The sequence below is a fragment of the Juglans regia genome, chromosome 11, assembly GCF_001411555.2.
Source record: "Juglans regia cultivar Chandler chromosome 11, Walnut 2.0, whole genome shotgun sequence".
Taxonomy (NCBI): Eukaryota; Viridiplantae; Streptophyta; class Magnoliopsida; order Fagales; family Juglandaceae; genus Juglans; species Juglans regia.
The window spans coordinates 33,125,951-33,146,118 of NC_049911.1; the positions used below are offsets into that span (position 1 = coordinate 33,125,951).

A 20,168-nucleotide genomic window follows, 5' to 3' on the forward strand; every position below is an offset into this window, starting at 1 on the left:
ACCTGATTTCCATTTGTCAAGAAGTTTAGTTTGAGATGTACCAAGCATGAACCTATCATGCAAGATTTCAATTTTTTTGTCCTGTTTTTCATAGAAGTTGATGAAAATATTTTATAAAAATAAATTTATAAATTAAAATAATTTGATATGATACGTTTGACTATAAAATTATTTTTATTTTAAAACTAATCAAACATATTATATCAAATTATATTAATTTTTAAATTTATTTTTATAAAATATCTTTATAACTGCAACACTTTTATTTATATATATATATAATTGGTGCCTTGAAAGTTGTAAAAAAGTTCGGCATCTAAATAAAGTTGACCTCAAGGCAAGTATAGTGAGTGAAAAGGTAACAAAGGCAAGTGTGTGTATGTGTGTGTGTGTATATATATATATATATATATATATATATATATACCCGACAATCCAAACTGTTCTCACGCACTCTAGCAAACGGGACTTACCAAGTGTACTAGATAGATAAAAAAGATACTGAACCAATCAAAATAAGAACTCAGGGTGGGGGTTGTGGAACAACAAAATAAATAAAATGAAAAGAAGTAATTACAATAATTAGATACCAGATTGGCTCTGATACCAAAGAACAGCAGAAAAAGAGAGAGACTGAAGAAGAAGAGAAGGAAGGGAAGCAAGTAATCAAATTGAGTTGTGCTATACAGAATCTTCATATCTATATATATAATTTAAAAATATATAATTTTATTTTATATAAATTATAAAAAAATAAAATCAGATACTTTTAAATAGTGTGTAAAGTGTAAAATTTATGTCTAAAATTTTTCATATATATTTATAGTTGTAATAAGTTGTAAAACGTAAAGTGAAAAGGTAACCAAACACATATATATATATACATCAAATTATAAAAAGAGTTATAAAAAAAAAGTCTCATTTTACAATAAAGTTGTAAAACGTCGTACCTCGATAGTCAACCTATCCGTTCCACAGTTTAGCCTACCTAGGTATAATTTAGACCTCGACCTACCAAATTCGGCAGATCTAAATTCGAAATCTAAATAGTTATTATTAACATCTAATTCGGCATCTAAACGTTGACCTCTCTACATTAGATTAGATTAGATAATACACTGTAGCTTAATTTCCTGTGTTCGTATGGAAAATTCATGGTCTTATTGGTAACTGAAATTCATCACTATTTAAATCCCCTCGTGAACATGCAATACAGCCCACACATATGCGAGAGACGCATAACGTACACCTAGAGCTAGCCCACAATTACAGCCCTTTTAGTTGAGCAATCAATCCTATTAAAACAAGTTTATAATATATTTTATAACTTCACTAATTCGATTATTAATTTTGTTAAATACAGTCATTTTTATATAATTTTTGCACACTCTATTAAAAAAAATGACTGTATTTGGATCAGCTCGGTTCTTCCTCCTGGGTGGCTGCGTTGGTCTGCTGGTGGCGGCAACGAGTGATGGAAGCTGAAGCAGGAGGTAACGTCGGGAAGCAGAGATGTTAGAAGGGAAAAACAATTTCTTGATAGGATTTTTAAAATGAAAAGAAAAGAGAAGGGACGAGATGGAATGAAAAAAAGCTTATGAATAGTAGTACATCCTTTATAGTTTTTAAAATATTATTGGCTCATGAAAAGAGAGAAAAGAAAAGCATAATACAAAAAAAACTAAGACTCGTTTGAAGAAATGAAAAATTTATCAATAATAATAAGATAATTTATAAATAGTAGTGAGGTAGTTTGAATTGAGCATTTTTGAAATTTTGAAAAATAAAAAAGAAAAAGTTAAATAAAAAATATTATAAAGTTAAAATATTGTTAAAATATTATTTTATAATATTATTTTTATTTTGAGATTTGAAAAAGTTGAAATGTTTTTTATTTTTTGTTTGAAAGTTTGGAAAAATTATAATGATTATTTTAAAAATTTTGTATTTAAATTATGTTTGAGAAAGAGATGAGATGAAATGAAATTGAGAATTTTCGGGCCGATAGGCTTGGATAGTAAGATGAGAATGTTTGATTTTAGATGAAAGTTTAAAATATTATTTTTTAATATTAATATTATTTTAGAATTTGAAAAAGTTAAATTATTTATTATATTTTATATAAAAATTTGAAAAAATTATAATAATAAAATAAGATAAAATGAGAATTTTATGTCTCATCCCACTTGCCAAACTACCATTCAGAACTACCAATTAAGTCTAGGATGTATTACTAAGAAGTTGAAGCTAGCAATGAGAGGATAGACATAAAGGCAAATTAATTCACTTCATTTTTATTTAGGAGCAAGTCAACAATGCTAGCTGCGGGCGTTCATATTGGGGGGGTCGGTCTAAATGGATGGGCTATAAATGGTTCTCTTCTTCCACAAATATCTTTGTAGTCGTTCTCTGTGTGTCTGATCAATATTCCAAAGTCCTTTGGAAATTCCTCAGATCGAGGAGGAATTTGCCTCCAACATCATGATGATGATGATCTGCTTCTTCGACACTACTTTCAGAAATTGTATGTATTCATCAAATCGAAGGTGATCGATAAAAGTCCTTTTTTTTTTCTCTGTACTTTTTCAGTCAATGGCGTGTTCACTCAAGATATCATCATGGAAGCTGCTGATTGTTTTCTTGTTGGCATCAAACTCGCAACATGATGATTTATATTATGCCGACGCAAAGCCACAAGTACCATGTTTCTTCATATTTGGGGACTCCATTGCTGATAATGGGAATAACAACAACCTTAATACGACTATAAAAATCAACTATCTACCGTATGGGATTGATTTCCCTGAGGGGGCGACGGGAAGGTTTACCAATGGTCGTACTCCGATGGATTTTCTTGGTCTGCATGCATTTCTTTCCATTCACTTCCATATTTATCTATATATATCTATATGTCTCTAATTCCATGCATGCATGCATGCATGGATATTGCTTTTGAACAGTACTCTCATTTATATTTAATTGCAGCTGAGTTTATGGGTTTTGACCACTACATCCCACCATTCGCCACAGCCAATGGTTCGGACATACTTGAAGGCGTCAATTATGCATCTGGTGGAGCGGGGATTCGCAATGAATCGGGACAATTCGGGGTAATCAATTTTAGTAAAATGATATATACAAACTCTAAAGGCACAAGCGATCTTTTATAAAAAAGTGGATCTCAATATAAAAAACTCAGTTTTTTTTTTTATGAGATTCATATTTTTACAAAAGGTTTGTACAAAATTGTTATATTTAGAACTTGTATTTTTTTTTTTTTATGAGATTCATATTTTTACAAAAGGTTTGTACAAAATTGTTATATTTAGAACTTGTATCTAACGTTACTCTTAATTTTAATTAGTTACACAAATACTACTACTTACACGTACATGCACAATGAACAAAACGACGTTCCGAGAGTTTCATCTTTGTAATTAGGGAGATCGGATGAGCATGAATAGACAGTTGGAAAATCACAAAACTACAGTGTCCCGCATCATCAAAATGTTGGGAAATCGAGAACAAGCCATGGAGTACCTAAGCAAATGCATATATGCTGTTGCAATAGGCGGCAACGACTACTTCAATAACTACTTCATTCCAATTATCTACCCTACTAATGCCCAATTCACCCCATCTCAGTATGCCACAGTTCTCAATCAACAATTTTCTCAACAATTAAAGGTAATTAGCATTTGAATATATACTTTCTAATTCGTATATACTTTATATATAATTAGAAGAGTAATGTTATAGAGAAGTCACTATAGCAATACACACTTTGCATTCACTGCGTTGCTGCTTCTAATTGATTGTTTCCAACACTCACTTAGAGAGATGTGTGGTCTAGATGATGCCATATCATGTGTGTAAAATAAATACTCTCAATAGTAATTTCTATCTATATTTATTCTAATTAAAAATATTATTCTAATTCAAGCCAGACTTTGCACAAGTATGGAGCAAGGAAAGTGGCCGTTTATGGACAGGATATGCCACGTTGTACTCTATTCCTAAAGTCTATTTGTGCATTTAATACGGCTTCATGTATGGCCTATATGACCAATGCAATCACACTTTTCAACGATGGGCTTAAACCAATGGTGGCCGGCCTCAGTCACAGTCTACCCGATGCTAATTTTATCTATATAAACTATACTGGAATTATGACAAGCATCTTTAATTCTCAAGGTATTTATAGATATTTAATAATTACTTCCATGCATGCATGCATGCATATAATATAGCTATTATTTATTTTTGTACATGATGATTTTCTTAATTATTAGTACTGTTACTTAATTATAATATGATCATTAATATGGATTTAATTATTGTGTGCTAATAAATTAGGTTTCAATAAGAATATAAACTTTCCTTGCTGTCAAGTGACTGGGACCGGTAATATTTTCCCGTTGAATTGCAACCGCCATGGGTATGTATGCCGTAACAGGAGCCAATATGCATTCTTTGATGCCGTCCATCCTACTGAGGCCGTTTACGAGTTGCAAACGAGAAGAACATACAGAGCTGAGTCTCCAACAGATTCTTATCCGTTTGATATCGAACACCTCGCCAAGCTTTAACGTCGAATTATCATCTTCATCATCTTCTGCTCTAACTACTTTGATCATCTCCTAGTAGTACTGTAGTGTTCACAGTACTTTTATAATTTAATTATTTTTCAATTTGCTGATCAATGGAAAATCAGTCATGAGCAAATGCAATTGCATGCAGCAACTCTTTCGCAACTTGTTTGATTGGTTTTGGTGATCAATATTGCAACTTGCTGTTACTTGTCAAAAACAGCGCCCCCGGCCAGGACCGGAGTGCAATTACCAATGACAAGAAACATGGACAGACTAGATACAATCATGAGTTCATGCGTAACTGTTGTGTACTTTATTTTTAAAAAATTGAAATTTATTATTAAATTTTTTTCTATGTGAATCTTATATTTATAATTCACTTTTTTAAAAAAGAGTGCGCACACTCTATGACTACAAATATTATTTCTTTAAAATTTAAGGACAAAACTCAAATAGAAGGCCGAAAAGAAAACATTCATAGCAACAAACAAGTATACATGATGGTTTCTAACAAAGAAAATTATTAGTTACTTTCGAATACATTAGAAGACGCTGGGTTTTTTTTCCTTGACACACTCAATTCTAGTTGGGGGAGGGCTCTACAATTAAATTCTGGAAAGATATTTAGTGTGAGAATAACACCCTACAAATTTCTTTCCTGTCATTATTCTAAATTGTTAGTGATAAAAAAGTTGCAGTGGCGGATGTCATTGAGTTTTCGCGTGGACAGATCCATTAGGACATCAGTTTTAGTAGAGCAGCACAAGATTGAGAGATGAGTACCTTTGCAGATTTTTACAACCTCTTGTACTCTGTTAAACCAAGCAATCAATAAGAAGATGGATTGTGACGGTCACCCACTGGGAAAGGTATTTTTTTGGTTCGCTATTTTTATAAGATTTTCACTGCAAGAGTCTAACTCTTATTTTTCTTGGAAAAGACTTTGGAGACACGAACCAGCCCCAAAGCTGATTTTTTTTCTTATTTGTATCGGGTTTTGTCTAATTCTTTGATTAATAAAGTTTTGTTCACCTATAAAAAAAAATAACAAAGAAAGTAAAAACTCCAAGCTCTCAGACATTTTGACCAAGCCAAAACAAGTATTTCTACTCTCTCTCTTTCATTGTTACTTTCATTGATTTTCTCAGGAAAAAGAAAACACAAGACATGAAAACATCAGAGAAAATGGAAAAAGGTTGGTCCCACTGTAGCAACTACAAAGAAAATCTCCACTGCAGGGTGTGCAAACTCCTTAAATCCAACAACCCAGCTAAAATCTGGATCTGAACAAGCAAAGAGTGGCAAGAAATCTCGCAAGAAATCGTGAAGATCATAGCAATAAATCGTGCGAGGCAATTTGGACGTGAAGACCACAGCAATAAATCGTGTGGCAAGAAAATCCCAAACGGCAACTCGAATTTAATACCTCCAATCAGAAATCTCGCAATCTCACGCTCTGCGGCAATTTGGAGTGGTATTTGAAATTTAAACGTTGGATCTTCATAATTCCCTCGCATTGCAGCTGGAGAAGGGTGTCAGATTTTTTTAGGGTTTCTTGAGCTTTCTAGAGAAACGGCTTCAATTGTGTGGCAAGGTTAGGTATCCGAATGCCAAGGCCCCCACCACCACTATGCCTGACCTAAGCAACAGCCTCAGACCCGAGTGTTTGTAGGCAAAGCAAGAGACAAAATCAGAGAAAATACTAAGAGAAGGGGGAGAGGAGAGACTCAGAGAAAATGCATAGAGAATATGGAGAGAATAGCGAGGAAGAGGGACTTACCGTTTAGCTTGGAAGTGGACGTGGAAGAAGACGATCGAGGGAGAGAAGATGGACGAACGAGGGAGAGAAGAGAGCGAGGAAGCTTGCGAGTCTGAAGAAAGATAAAAGAACAAGGGAAAGAGAGAGGGGAGGTCGATGAAAATTATAAAATAATCTGATATCTGTGAACAGTAACTCGCTAATGTTGGAGAGCTCCTTAATTTACTGTAGCTTAAATGTTGAGTTTTGGAGTATTGGTTAGTCCAATATGAATGCTTTTTATCACATATAACTAAATTATAGACTTACGTTAATATTTGACTAGTCCAATACCAATACTCTAATACTAACAAGGCGAACGATCGACATTGTACAACTACTTAATATTAAGGGAAATGATGATATTCCTACCAATAAAATCTATCAATAAAATCCACCGATTGTAATTTATTTTTATTTTTAGTTAATAGTTAAGAAAGTATTTTTTAGTGAGTTTGTAATTTTTTTTTAAATATTTAAAGAGTTTAAAAAGATGTTTGAAAAAAAAAAATTAGCCATTCGGTAGCTTGGTGGGTGTTGCAGCAACCTAATATTAATAATACAGTAACTGTGATACTACTAAAAGCCCAAAGCAAACAGCAAGGTAAACTTTGTTTGAATAAACGCCGCCTATTTTAGTTTGCATTGATTACAAAAGTAAACCAAGCCTAAGGTCACGACATGTTGTTTTTTGACATTTATTAAGGAATTTTATGTTTAGCTGACTGAATCCATTAACCTATAAAGTCACCGTCATTGACGAGCTTGCGTAATGTAGTTGTAGTGAAGGCTGCATTGAATTAGTAGCCTTTTTTTTTTTTTTTTAGATCTATTGAAGTTTCAAAGGCGAATCGAATCTTCAGATTAAAGGGAACTGTGGATACAAAAAAATCTTTTAAATTGTCTTATTATTATAATTTTTTTAATTTTTTAAATCTTAAAAAAATATTAATATATAATAATATATTTTAACAATATTTTATTTAATTTTTAACTTTATTTTCACCCTTTATCAATACTTAAAATCGACAAATATGAATACTTAAAATCGTTATTTTTATTCTTTTATTTAAATGTATATTCTTTTTTTTTTTTTGTAATACACAAATAAAATAATAAAAAATAGAAAATTACATATTAATTAAATAAAAATATATAATTATAAAATTTCTATTTAGAATTTTCCATTCCTTGAACAGCATTAGAGTTTGTCATATCTTGGCAACCTACTTAAGTCGCGCACCCTATGTCATACATATATTGTGTAGGAGGCTATAGTTTAGTTTCGAGGGACCTTTCTTGGGCTAGCTAGCGGCTGCAGGCAGCCGTCCCTAAAAGCATTAATTTAAATGTTCTAGAGTTGGAAGAAAAAGAAGAATTAAAGTAGTTTATTTTTAGAATAATATTATACATCTTATTTTAATCATATTAAATAATATATATTACATTTATTATTATTAAATAATAAAAAAATATATAATAAATAATTATTTAATAGTAATAAATATGTCATATCATATTTAATGAGATAAAAATAAAATAATAATATGATATATAGAATTTTTTTTTTAATATATAAATTTCGCAAGCAACATCATGATTAGAAAAAAAATGACGCAATTTTCACAATTAATATGTCATTCAAAAGTCTCAAACCAAACATTAGGAGTTCAGAGAGTGTCTGGAACCACATCTAATAAGTTGTACTGTGCCATATACCTATATATATCTATATATATATATATGTTACGAGTGTAATATATCTACCCAAGAAATTAGGGAACTTCAACTTTGGCTGTGATATGGGAAACCACAAAGTAGTATATAGCAAAAGAGAAATAATATTTACAGTTTTAGAATATATAATTTCCGCACACTTCATTTGAAAAAAGAGAGTAAATTTGGAATTGACATCAATTTTTTTTTTTAACGGTGAATCCCATTTTTTTGTTTTTGAAAAAAAAGAGTACATGAGATTTACAAATTCTAAAACAAATAGTATAATAAAAGTACGCCATCTATATATATAATACAAGGTACTCAATAATTAGTCTTTCAAATTAGACCTCGAGGTTAATTGCAAAGTAGTTAACTGTTGACACACCATATAGCATGCAGCGTCTAATTTCAGAATATCTTTAGGTTGTTTTGGTCGTCGATCAATGGGATGCCTGCTCAAGGCATTATATCATATGCATCTGAAGCGCACTAGGGAATGTCTGCCCTTAGAAGAATGCACTTGTGTGCGCCTTCCGACACAAGCGTTGTTTGCCCTTTGAGACTAGACTGCTTTATATCTTGTACTTGTAGAACTGTAGTTGGCCTTTTATTTATCCAACTATATATATTTTCCAAATAATAAGAATTTGAACAAGTTAACAGTGTAACGTACGTATAACTAGACATGCATGTGCTATAAAAGCCCACGCAACTATTCTTGAATGTAATTAAAAATTTTATACAAATTTTGGAACTCTTCTTCGGACGGACGGTTGTTGAGACAAGACGAGGGGGACACTTGGACCTCTTTGATCTTTCTCTTCGCCCAATGCTTAAGATAGTGGCCTTCTGCATTGTCATCATGCAACAATAGAGCAGCTGAGATTGGAGAACTTGGTCAATTTGATGCGTACGTGTGCAAGATAGAGGGAGAGACATTAGAGAGGGACTTTATATGATTGATTATTTACGTTAAGGGAGGATAGTGTGTGGCTTTATATGGGTAGGAAGGTACCTAAAAAGTGGTGACAAAGGGAAGGAGTGAAAGTGTGAAAAGTTACGGGATGGGGTTTGAAGCTGATGGGAGTGAACAAGTGTCGGCAATGCAAAGATTGGAAGAATTGGCCTATGAAGATGACGTGGCGAGAGGGAATTGGTGATCGGTTTAAAGACTGCTTCCATGTCAACATGACAACATCCACGTTTTACTTCTTCATAATATTCCCTATAATTTTCTGTAGGAAATTATCATGCTGAAAACTCCATTCTTGACATGTATTTCATTGACCAGCTCAAAGACCTAAGGCTATGATTGACTGGCTTTGTCCTTTGTAAGTTGGTTTCTTTGCTTCTGATGAAATTGAATTAATTAGCAAAGAAACCACAATCTCTAACTCGAATGATACCCAATGTTGAAAGCCACACACTGCATGGAAAATCAAGTAAATAACTTTACAGCCCAGGATTTTCCTACCAAATAATTACCCTTTGCATTGCAATCTAAACCAATCACCCTGCAGTAATAACATAAAAACATACCGTTTGAAAATGTACACATTATTCTGTCGCTTGCTTTACATTGTTTACAACATCGACCATTTTTCCAATGATTGAACTAGTTGCAGCTTCCTTGGGTGGGGAAGTTACCAAATTGCATAAATGTAACCATGGTACGGCCTTTTTGAGAAGCATATACATATCTAATCATGTTCCTTTCTTTCCACTGAAGCGAGAAATACATACATGCCAATACTGGATGATTCCACACATTTGGCATCAGGATCCAGATGTAGGAGTTTCTGCACGATGAAAGAAGCAAAGGAAAATGTGAGATGCAGCTCCTTTGAGGATGTGATCTAGCCATGGAGGGAATTCAACAGCTACAAGAGACTGTGATCACAATTGGACAAGGTTTAGCCAAAGTCCTTAATTAATATCTATTTGGTTCCCCTACAATGCTATCATGTCAACAATACAGACTTCATAGAAGTCCTTTGAGTGTAATATTTAGTTCATTTTCAGTCTAGACTAATCCTGAAATGTCAACTATTACATGAAATATTGAAACTGACTTTTAGATTATCTCTTCGGAATAGAATGAATTGATTAGAAGATGAGTTAATATTTAAACTTATCCCAATTCAATTAGACTTTATAAACAGTTCAAACAGATTAGAATACCTTGATGAATTGAGAGTCAAGATCATTATTGGACTTCATCATATAGCTTACAGTTGATTAGGTGATTTGACTGGAACCTTCAAAATGACTAAGAAACTAGGTCTAAGTTTTGGCTGACATGAATACTACCCATAAGCAGAGAAGAGTTGCAGATATGATTTTCTGCAGTCTACGAAAAGGTAACCCTGCCAGCCATAGGGCTCAAGATCGAGAGGAAAACAGAATCAAATTTGAAACTTCATTCCCTCCAAAAAAACCTGCATAACCAGTGCCTATGCATAAATGAAATCTTCACGTAGACTCCCTTGGTAAATTTCCTGGCCCAAAGTTAGTTAAGTGGATGAGAGACACTCCAACTATATGGCCATTGTAGTAAAACTTCCCACAAAACCAATGCACGCCCAAGTCTTAACTCGAATTAGAAGATTACCTTAAAAAAACTAAAAGGAAAGTAAACAACTAATAAATCATGAAGTTTTTTTACTTTTCAGTCTCCCATACTCCCAAAAAAAAGGCTTGTCACCGAGACAAGTCTTTTTATTCATTAATTGAGAAGTGCCATATCCATGCAATGGAGAGGAACTCCCCACAAGGACTTCAGAGAAGACTAAAGAGAATGCTTCCTGATTTCCTCTCAAATTTCCAGTTCCTTCGGTTCCTACCAAATGTGCTGTGGTAACTCTAATTAAAAAAAATGCACAACATTAAGTCAGAGCAAAAGACACTTCAAACATTGTCCATGATTTCTTGTTTCTCCAACATTAAACATGATTTCTATGCATAAAGATAATCATATACCACCGCATCTAGTCTACAGTCTTTTTTGACAGCTATTGCTGTGCCTCAAATGTTTCAGAAGCTCTTTCATATCCAAATTGGAAGGTAGTTAGCTAAAGGAATAATATCGTTCAAGACAAATGCAAAAATTCTGAGGGGAGCAGCGATAAGTGTGTAAATGGCAATTAAGATGAAATGACTGAAAGGCACAGCAAAATTTTTTTGGCCAGTGGGCTTCCACAAACATACGGGATTGATTATCAAAAGACTCCCAAGACAACACAAGTGTCTTTTAGTTTATTTTATCTCTATATGTACGCACCTTCTCCAAATAGCTGTTCAAATCGAGCAACAATGTGTTTTCCGTAAGTGTATTTCTTCAAAGCATGAGCATGAACTCTTACACGACCAAGCAACATTGCCCGCTGATTATCAGAACATATTTCAAGAATCTTCTGAACCACGTAATTTGCAAATTGGTCCTTCATCATTGTCTACAAGCAGTAAAATATCATAAATAAAAATAAGTTTCATACAAGTATAACAAAAGCAAGATAGTCCTGATAATTCACATAAATTACATCATATCTAGAACTGTTCACTACTAACATCCTAATGACAAAATCACAGCCCTTATGCTGATTATGCAACAAAGAATTTACCATAATGAAAAGGAAATAATATAATTCACACTCATAAAGTAAAAATTTATCCAATTGCTTCTACAAAAAACTTAGTCATAACAACCCCAGGAGGATAACTCAAATAGCTCTTTCCTTTTCTTCCCACTTCATTTGAGCAGGCTGAGATTCACATCAATAATAAGCCCAAGATTAACCCATGCTTTAGCTTGACTTACCAATAAATTATCAGTTCCTTCATTATGCCCGAAAATCTCTCCAATTAATAGTTCCCGCTCAGTAGAGCCACCATACTCCAAGCATTTCTCGACAACATTTGAAGCAAATTTATGCTGGCTAAGTTGTACAACATGTCCTGACAGCTTGCTTATAATCTGACTCCTTTCATGAGGCTTTCCCCTCTCCAGTACATGCTGATATAAATCAACAAAGCATTGGGTTAACATCCAACAATTGACAGGTATACACTAGCAAAAGGGACAACAAAACTCTCTCTCTCTCTCTAGTCTCTCTCAAAGTACAAATATTCTACATTGATCATGCATGAATAAATTCATACATCCCTTCATCAATAGGTATATACGCACATGCATAATAAATAAACATAAATTCATATACATCTAAAAACATTTAAATACCACCACATCTAAAATCGATTAGATTATTTAAAAGTAAAAAGGACCAAAATCAAACAAGTTATTTCCTTTTTCTTTTTACTACTATTTGAAGACTACAAGATCGTTCGTTAATATTTTTATACAATGCTCCTACATTGGCATTCTCTTAAATACGTCCTGTGTTACTTGGGTTTTTATTAGTATTGATAAAAATTATTTTTATGTATATAAAAAAAAAAATCAGAACAAAGAGCTTCCCACTTTAAAAGGAAAATGTCAATCAATGGAGTAAGTTATTTTTAAAAGAAAACGAACTCATAATCTTTAAAAGCCACCTAAAACCGCATACACAACTTAATTTCCATGCTCATTCTTTGATTTTGTTGGAATGTTCCATCCAAAGTCACTCTGATAGATTAACACTAGCTAACCACATAAGGACAGCATTGTCTTGAAGAACTAGATTGGCAGGTTTGGGGGGTGGGATGAGATACAAAATTCTCATCTCATCTCATCATTACACTTTTTTCAAATCCCCATACAAAATATAATAAACAATTCAACTTTTTCAAATCCTAATTCACCTTTTTCAAATCCCAAAAAAATAATAATATTAAAACACAATATTTTAAACTCTTAAACAAAACACAAAATTCTCATCTCACCTCCCAAACCTGCCCTAATCCCCACTAAGCATAAAGGCAGCTTACAAGTGAAACAAAGGGAGAAAGGGAGAGCTATGAAAGAAAGATGAGAAGCCTTGTAAGCATAGCAGCCCAACCAAAAGAAACTAACCTGGGTAACATAATTTCCATACTGATCCTGAGCAAGAGTACAAACAGACTCCAAGATTTCATCAACTATAAACTGACATTGAAGCTCATCTGTACAATGCTCTAGAACTCTCTGCAAAAGACCATCATGAAACAGCTTCTTAGTGTTGAGCAGACAACCAAAGAAAGAAGGGAACAAGGAAGTGCTTCCACCACTCAAGTTTAACATTACCTGTATGACACGGCAACCATAAGGATGCATAGAAAGTGTCGTAACTTGCCCACAAAAAGCAGAAATGATAAACTCTATTTTCCCTGTTGGAATGCTCTCGATGCACTTTTGTATTACATGATTTCCATTTTGATCACGAACACATCGCATAACATGACCATCCAGCTCTCGAACAAGGTGTGCTTTCTGTTCAAGATCAATGACATCAAGTGCCTGTAACAGCATAGAATCAGAATTAGTATCTTCTCTAACCATTGAAAAAGGAAAAGACATTTAAGACACTGGTAGGACGCCCACTATATTATGCATGAGACATTTAGTTTTGCAAGTGAGACCAAAATGTCTAAATTAGCCCAGATTTATTCAAATTAATCCCTCTTCTTTTTTATAATTGAGGGCATGCACAAAGTTGGCTAGTTTTTTTTTTTTTTCCCCTCAAAGATGAGTTAAAAGTGTATTGCAGGAATGGCTGGTAACATCCAATAAATTAGATTTAGCTATGTGCAACACTGAAGCTGTGCAGCCAAGCGGAAAAATGAAACATAAGGAGAAAAAATTGCATACTACACATAAAAAATAACCCAACTTCTATATCCAAACTAAATACCAGATCAGGAATAACTTAACACCAAATATCTTTAGTAGCAGATAAATGTTTAGAGGTAAAAAAAATATTAGTAAAGTCATGATGGCACTTAAGATCCGTGTTGAGGGCTACATTTTGAGACCAAAACACTGGGAAAAAAAGGTGGGAATCTAAGGGTAAAATAAGGCCAACAAAATAAGTTCTTGAAAAAACTAAAGAATTCGCACCTACTTAATTCATTATAGATATCTAGATGGTTCCCTCTAATTCTCACACTTCTAAAGCTGTGGTTCTCTCTGATTTTCCCACTCAGATTAGATTGCTCATTCCAACACCACTGCAAATTACCAATGGCAGCCATCAGCTGTGAACGAAAAACACAATAGGGAAAAAGGGACTTTTTCCATTAACATGAGAAGATAGTCAAAAATTGATTTTATTAGCAAATTATAGTTTACTACCGTATCAAAAATTGATTTCATTCCTAACACCAAGTTAACAACATTTGAATCCATATAATCCATATCAAGCCGTATAAATTTAAATGATATCCAATTATAGTTTACCACCGATTGTAACTAACAATATTTCCTCATCATTTTTTGCAATAAAAATAATAATGTTTATTTGTTAATCAAAGAGATTTGTTTACAGCAAAAAAAGGAATTTTGCATTGAATGTGAACATAAAGAGTGAAAAACAGAACATGGATGCATCGAGATCTATATTAATAAAGCAGGATCACATAAGTGAATACAAAAGGAAGACATACCTTTTGAATTACACGACAGCCATACATCTGCAGGCTTAAAGGCAAAACCTGACCTGTGAGTTGATAAGCAAGTTCCTTCCTCTGCTCCGGGCTTCCATACTCAAAAAACTAAAGATCACAAAAGAAAGCAAAAACAAAGTAGCAACATTAAGAGAACAAGCATGTTAGGAATGAGTCTATGGAGTGTTTTGCATATCCGAAACTTACCTTCTGAATAACATAGTTGCCAAAAACATCAGTCATTAGTTTGGAAGCCTGAGGGAGAACTTCTTTAAATACAGACACCTTCTCTTCAACACTACAATTTTCCAACTTCTGCTGAATAAACCGACTCCCATGTTGATCAGCACTGGAGTTGAAAATCACAATGACTTACTTATGAATGAAAATATATGAAGTATCGTATATGGAAAGATTATTGAAAATAATACAACTTGCCTGAATTCAACAATATGTCCTACAATATCAGACAGCTCAAATCTGCGACCTTTGCCTGATTTCAACTCTTCAAGAAAATTATATATTTTAGGGTCATCAAAACTCTCAAACCCTCTTGGACCTTGCCACCCTGGATATATACCAGCATTTCTACCAGAGCTTGGAGCAAATCTCATTTCATTTCTGCCCCCAGGAACACCAGTCCCGCCAACAGGCGACCCCGGTAAAACTGGACTAGCAAGCGGTGAGTTCGGGTACTGCATCAGAAAACCCATGTTTGGCGGGCTTCCATAATAATTAGAACTCATAGGCCCCCCTCTTCTTAGATTCATATTATTCAGTCCTCCATTTGTCTGATGGAATTTGTGGTCATCCAAATAAACAGCAATGTTGGGTCCCTTCTGCGAATCAAGAGCTCTGGCCTGGCCCCCAATATCAACACCACCTCTAGAAACCAATGGATCAAATTGACCAGAAATACCATATACATCACCATAAGGTGGATGATGATATTGCATATATACAGGATCGCCAAAAGAAGGTTGTAGTGGAAAACCAAGCTGCCCGTAGAACTTATTTAAGTGCTGCATATCAGCTCCTTGAGCTATGTTTCCCCCAGTTGAAACCCCAGAAGTTTGGGCAGTATAGCTTGGACCAGCAGTTCCATCAACAACAACAGGAACAGAACCATGGGGAGGATACCCAGCAATATATGGAGGAACAACTGCGGGATTCAAAGTATATCCACCTACATATTGTTGGGAATATAAGCCTGGGGCCTGCAAATTAGGGTATAAAGAATTTGCTGAAGTCATGTAGGCTGCAGCAGTTGCAAACGGTGGAGTGAACCCAGATGACTGTAGTACTGGTTGTACCTCTGCCGTAAACTTGCTGGTATTATGGAGAAACCGATCCACACCAATGTATGAGCTGTTTACACCTTGAGATATCACTTGAGACTTCGCAGTTTGAAATTGAGATAAATTGCTTTGTTGTTGGTGTACCTGATGTAGCAACAAATTATTCTGGCTGCTACGTTTCCAATGTTCTTGATTTTTTCGATTTTCTGAACTTGGAAGATTAGATATATTAAGAGCCTTCAAATCAGATTCAACGGTGATAACGCCCAAATCATTTACATCCCTATTTCCTGTAAGATCATGAGAAGACGAGCTTGAAACGGGGCCACCCAAAGGATCAGAACTTGATAGTGTCCTTCTATCATCTGCACCGAAGGTGGATGTGACACCATTTGATGTGCTAATAATGGGATCGCACAAGGAACGGGAGTTAGCATCATGATCAAATGCTTCCTCTGACACTCCATGGCTTAACAAGTTAGAATGACTATATTCAGATGATTGAATGTGGGGAGAATCTTCCTGCAAATTTGAGGCGATGATTACACATTTCAAACAATGCAATTTTGATGGGACAAAACTGGAAGCAAATTCTGATCACTTCCAAACAACTCAGGAGTTTTACATCCGGGAAAAAAAAACAAAACAAAAACTCAGTTTCAGTGTCAGGGGACAGCCTCTAATTTCAGACTTTAACTAACAAAGGAAATAAAATCAATGTACATAAGAATTGGTCTGAATTCAGGGAATGAAGTATTCAAATACCAAGTATTCACCTGTACTGAATCCACCACATGTCTGTGTTGAAATGATGATGAAGCCACCTCCTGCCCAGACCAAAACCCACCCGTTTCATCTACCCAATCATCAGGAGGCTTTTGGGGTGACTGATCATCTTCAGACTCTTCGTATTGCGTAGAAAGGGTTCCATGAGACCTATGCAAAGAACCATTGCTGCTATCATCCACAGAAGTCAATGGCCAGTTGTTGCCAAAACTACCAATATGGCGTACCACTCGGCGATTCTCGGACGAGATAAGTGGGAGAGGAAGCCTGGGGTTTAGGTTGATATTGGATAAATAATAAGACAAATAAGCTGGATCGGCTCGCAGTTGTTCCTCAGACTCGTAGTTCTGCATAGCACTGTTTAGACTTGCCAAGCTTGCATTTGAGTTAAAAGGCTGCTGAGACAAAATGTTATCCATGGACAAGAATGAGCCTTCCATGCTTGGGGGTGCACTTCCACTTCGATTAGGGACCACATCCCTCCCCCTACCATGAAATTTATGGCCCTTCAGAAGCAATCCCAACTCCTCTGCTGCAAATGTTGCAGCCTCTTGATGGGAGGGCCATTTTCCACTAGTTTCTGACATTCTAATAGGACTTTCCGTAGCCATGCTAACAGAATATTAATAAGCTACTTTTTTCCTACTAGTATCAAGAAATCTCACATCGTCTCCTGAAAGTCCCACCATTCATTGTAAATTATAGTGAAAAAGAAAAATTACAAATAAAGATGTGAGAGAGCATATTAAAGAATAAAACATAATATACAGCAATAAAATGAAAGATATATGTACTGCTGTCAAAAGAACAATATCTGGATTTTAGTAGTATAGACCGAATAAACACCAGCTAATAAACTCATTAAACGCCAGTAGCGTGGTTTTTTGTTTTTTAATACTGAAAGGGGTCGAGACCAATAGAACAACATAAACTCAATCCCATTACGCACACCAGGTAAATACATAAGCTTTAACACTCTACTAGCAAAATATATAAGCTTCGACCCTCCGGTTGATTGCTAGAAAAATCTAACCCGTGAAGAAACAAACACTTCACTCGGTCTATGCTATATGAGTTTCTCATTTTTCTGATAATCCCAAACAAAAAAAAGGGGCAAGACAAAAGACTAAAATCAAACCCAAAAGCACAAACAGTAAAATACCAAAAACATCATCGAGAGAAACCCTCCTCAATACAAGATTTCCAGCCTACACACAAATTTCAAAACCAATTCAAGCACATAGAAGCATGGGGAAACCCCCCATTAAAATTCAAGCACGCGTATGCACAAAAAGGTCAAAAAAAAAAAAACCCAAGATATAGTTGAAGAACAGACAGAACGACAAAAGGTTGCAACTATGAAACCCTAGCTATACTACTTTCCAGAACATTATTTTGAGCGAATGGTGAAGATTCTTCTCTTACCAGAAACCGATGGGGAAAGATTCACTGTTTCAAACCCTAGATTCTTGAGAGAGAGAGAGAGAGAGAGATGGCTCTGAAATATTTATTTGGCCCGGAGTCAGGGTATAATGGAAGCTTTGGTTGCTATAAAAGAAAGAGAGAGAGTGCTAATTCCAGATAAGGTTTTGCTATGTTTCAGTTATGTATGGGTTTGTATTTTGAGTCTCGGTGGCTGTTGGTCTTTTAAGGGCAGGAAAAGGACAAAAATCAAAATAGGAAAGTGGCAAGATGGATACGTATGAATATATACATACATACCTATTCATATAGCATCGAGATTAGTATCAATGACACGTGTAAAAAGGCACGATTTGCTTTTTTGGTCGTTTGTGAGAGGCTGGTTTGGTTTCTTCACTTTCAGCCCAATTGAATTTGATCCAGATTTATATATAACTCTTTAAATATTTAAATATTTAATTCCCAAATTATTAGATTTATCTTAATTTAAAATTTATTTATATATGAAATACATAATTTTTTTTAACTCAACACATATTTATACATAAAATTTATAATTTTTTTTAACTTCTTATAAATACATATAAATTTATCTTAACATCTAAACACATCTTCAATGAGTTCTACAAAATTCATTCTATAATCTTAATTCATTACCATTCATAAAGAATTAAATTCAGCTCAACATTCAAAATTTCAAATGCAGCCTAAATGATCTGACTCGATCATGCATTCATGCATCCAACACTCATACCAAAAACCTTAGTCCCAAGAAATTGAATCATATTTGATAGTTATAAATAAATTCGAATTAGAAAAATAAAGCTGCAACTAAATATCTAGTTGGTCTTTTAGGTTGGATTTGAATAATAAGTTGAGATAAGATAAGTTAAAATAAAAATTAAATTAAATATTATTATAATATTATTTTTTTAATATTATTATTGTTTTAAGATTTAAAAAGTGATTGTTTATTATATTTTATGTAAAAATTTATGAATGTTGTAATGATGAGATAGAATGGACTGAGAGTGTTTATCGATCCAACTTAGCCTAGACATTTTGAACACCGGATTGGTGGGAATAGACTTATCTCGACTTTGAGTAGATCCATTTAGCTCAAATTGAATTGATTTATTAATGAAAAATGATGTTCATGATCCTTTTCAATATCTTTTAATACGATATCTTTTAATTTTGGGTAAGATGAAGAATAGTATTTATCTGATTTAATTGACTTGTTGTTCTAATCATGTTAGTGTTGAGAGAAAAAAAATATTTGTGATGATATAATTTTGAGAAAGAAATGCATATGCACTTAACGATATAGGATGCACATTCGAGACTAGTACTGTTCACCCGGCCCGATCCAAAGTTCATTGTTCCGACCCAACTCGTTTTCATCACAATTCCGCAGTTCCATTTACCGGATTGCCCGACCCGAACTTGATTTTGGAATACCCGATTACCCATTTTTTTTTTAAATAAATAAATTATTTATGATCTAGAAAAATAGAAAGTTATTTTGATTTTGAATCACTAGAAGGAAGATCTTTAAATACTTTTCAGTTTTCTGGCCATTTTGATTTTGAACGGTAGCATGAACATGGAATTGGTCATGAGATATATCCTGATCAATTTGTTTTTTTGCATATTTCAAGATCGTGTAAGAATTATGGGAAAGACTTGTTAGTGATGGAGTTGAAAAACCCTTATGGGTCGGCTTGCATGTACAATAATGTTGCTTGTTTTTCATGGCAGCTATGTATTGATGGTGCTTAGTTAATTGCCATATATACATAGATATGCTAGTCTCCCAAGAATTTTCCGGTTTGCATCTATGATATATCCACTACATTTTAATGAGAAAAAATCCATTTACAAATAATTTGTTTGTTAAAGCATTTAATACAATTAACAACTGTTTACATCAAAAAGAAAAATCCAACCAAAGGCAACTTCCTGATTATACCA

General features: G+C 34.0%; 2 protein-coding genes across 3 annotated transcripts; one reads left to right on the forward strand and one right to left on the reverse strand.

Moving 5' to 3' along the window:
* Positions 1 to 2,437: 2,437 nt before the first annotated feature.
* Positions 2,438 to 4,697, forward strand: LOC108984406 (GDSL esterase/lipase At1g29670-like). 2 transcript variants are annotated; one of them, XM_018956352.2, is made up of 5 exons: positions 2,438 to 2,857; positions 2,986 to 3,110; positions 3,442 to 3,687; positions 3,948 to 4,194; positions 4,357 to 4,697. In XM_018956352.2, exons 1-5 carry the CDS (start codon positions 2,593 to 2,595, stop codon positions 4,587 to 4,589), a joined length of 1,116 nt encoding a protein of 371 aa, XP_018811897.1. In that variant the 5' UTR covers positions 2,438 to 2,592; the 3' UTR covers positions 4,590 to 4,697. The 2 variants fall into 2 exon arrangements, with proteins under 2 accessions (XP_018811897.1, XP_035538870.1); XM_035682977.1 differs by lacking the exon at positions 3,442 to 3,687.
* A 4,781-nt stretch (positions 4,698 to 9,478) lies between these two features.
* LOC108984405 (pumilio homolog 6, chloroplastic-like) lies at positions 9,479 to 18,384 on the reverse strand. The gene is made up of 10 exons (XM_018956351.2): positions 18,198 to 18,384; positions 16,763 to 17,445; positions 15,127 to 16,508; positions 14,896 to 15,037; positions 14,689 to 14,796; positions 13,331 to 13,543; positions 13,121 to 13,231; positions 11,927 to 12,121; positions 11,390 to 11,561; positions 9,479 to 9,908 (listed from the first exon to the last, which is right to left on the reverse strand). Exons 2-10 carry the CDS (start codon positions 17,381 to 17,383, stop codon positions 9,886 to 9,888), a joined length of 2,967 nt encoding a protein of 988 aa, XP_018811896.1. The 5' UTR covers positions 17,384 to 17,445; positions 18,198 to 18,384; the 3' UTR covers positions 9,479 to 9,885.
* Between the last annotated feature and the right edge of the window lie 1,784 nt (positions 18,385 to 20,168).

Coding starts and splice junctions, on each gene's coding strand:
- LOC108984405 (XM_018956351.2), bottom strand. CDS start 17,383: ATGGCTACGGAAAGTCCTATTAGAATGTCAGAAACTAGTGGAAAATGG. Junction 14,797..14,895: donor GCAACTATGTTATTCAGAAG/GTAAGTTTCGGA, acceptor TGTGATCTTTAG/TTTTTTGAGTATGGAAGCCC. Junction 12,122..13,120: donor ATGGAAATTATGTTACCCAG/GTTAGTTTCTTT, acceptor GATTTATATCAG/CATGTACTGGAGAGGGGAAA.
- LOC108984406 (XM_018956352.2), top strand. CDS start 2,593: ATGGCGTGTTCACTCAAGATATCATCATGGAAGCTGCTGATTGTTTTC. Junction 2,858..2,985: donor TACTCCGATGGATTTTCTTG/GTCTGCATGCAT, acceptor ATTTAATTGCAG/CTGAGTTTATGGGTTTTGAC. Junction 3,111..3,441: donor ATGAATCGGGACAATTCGGG/GTAATCAATTTT, acceptor CTTTGTAATTAG/GGAGATCGGATGAGCATGAA.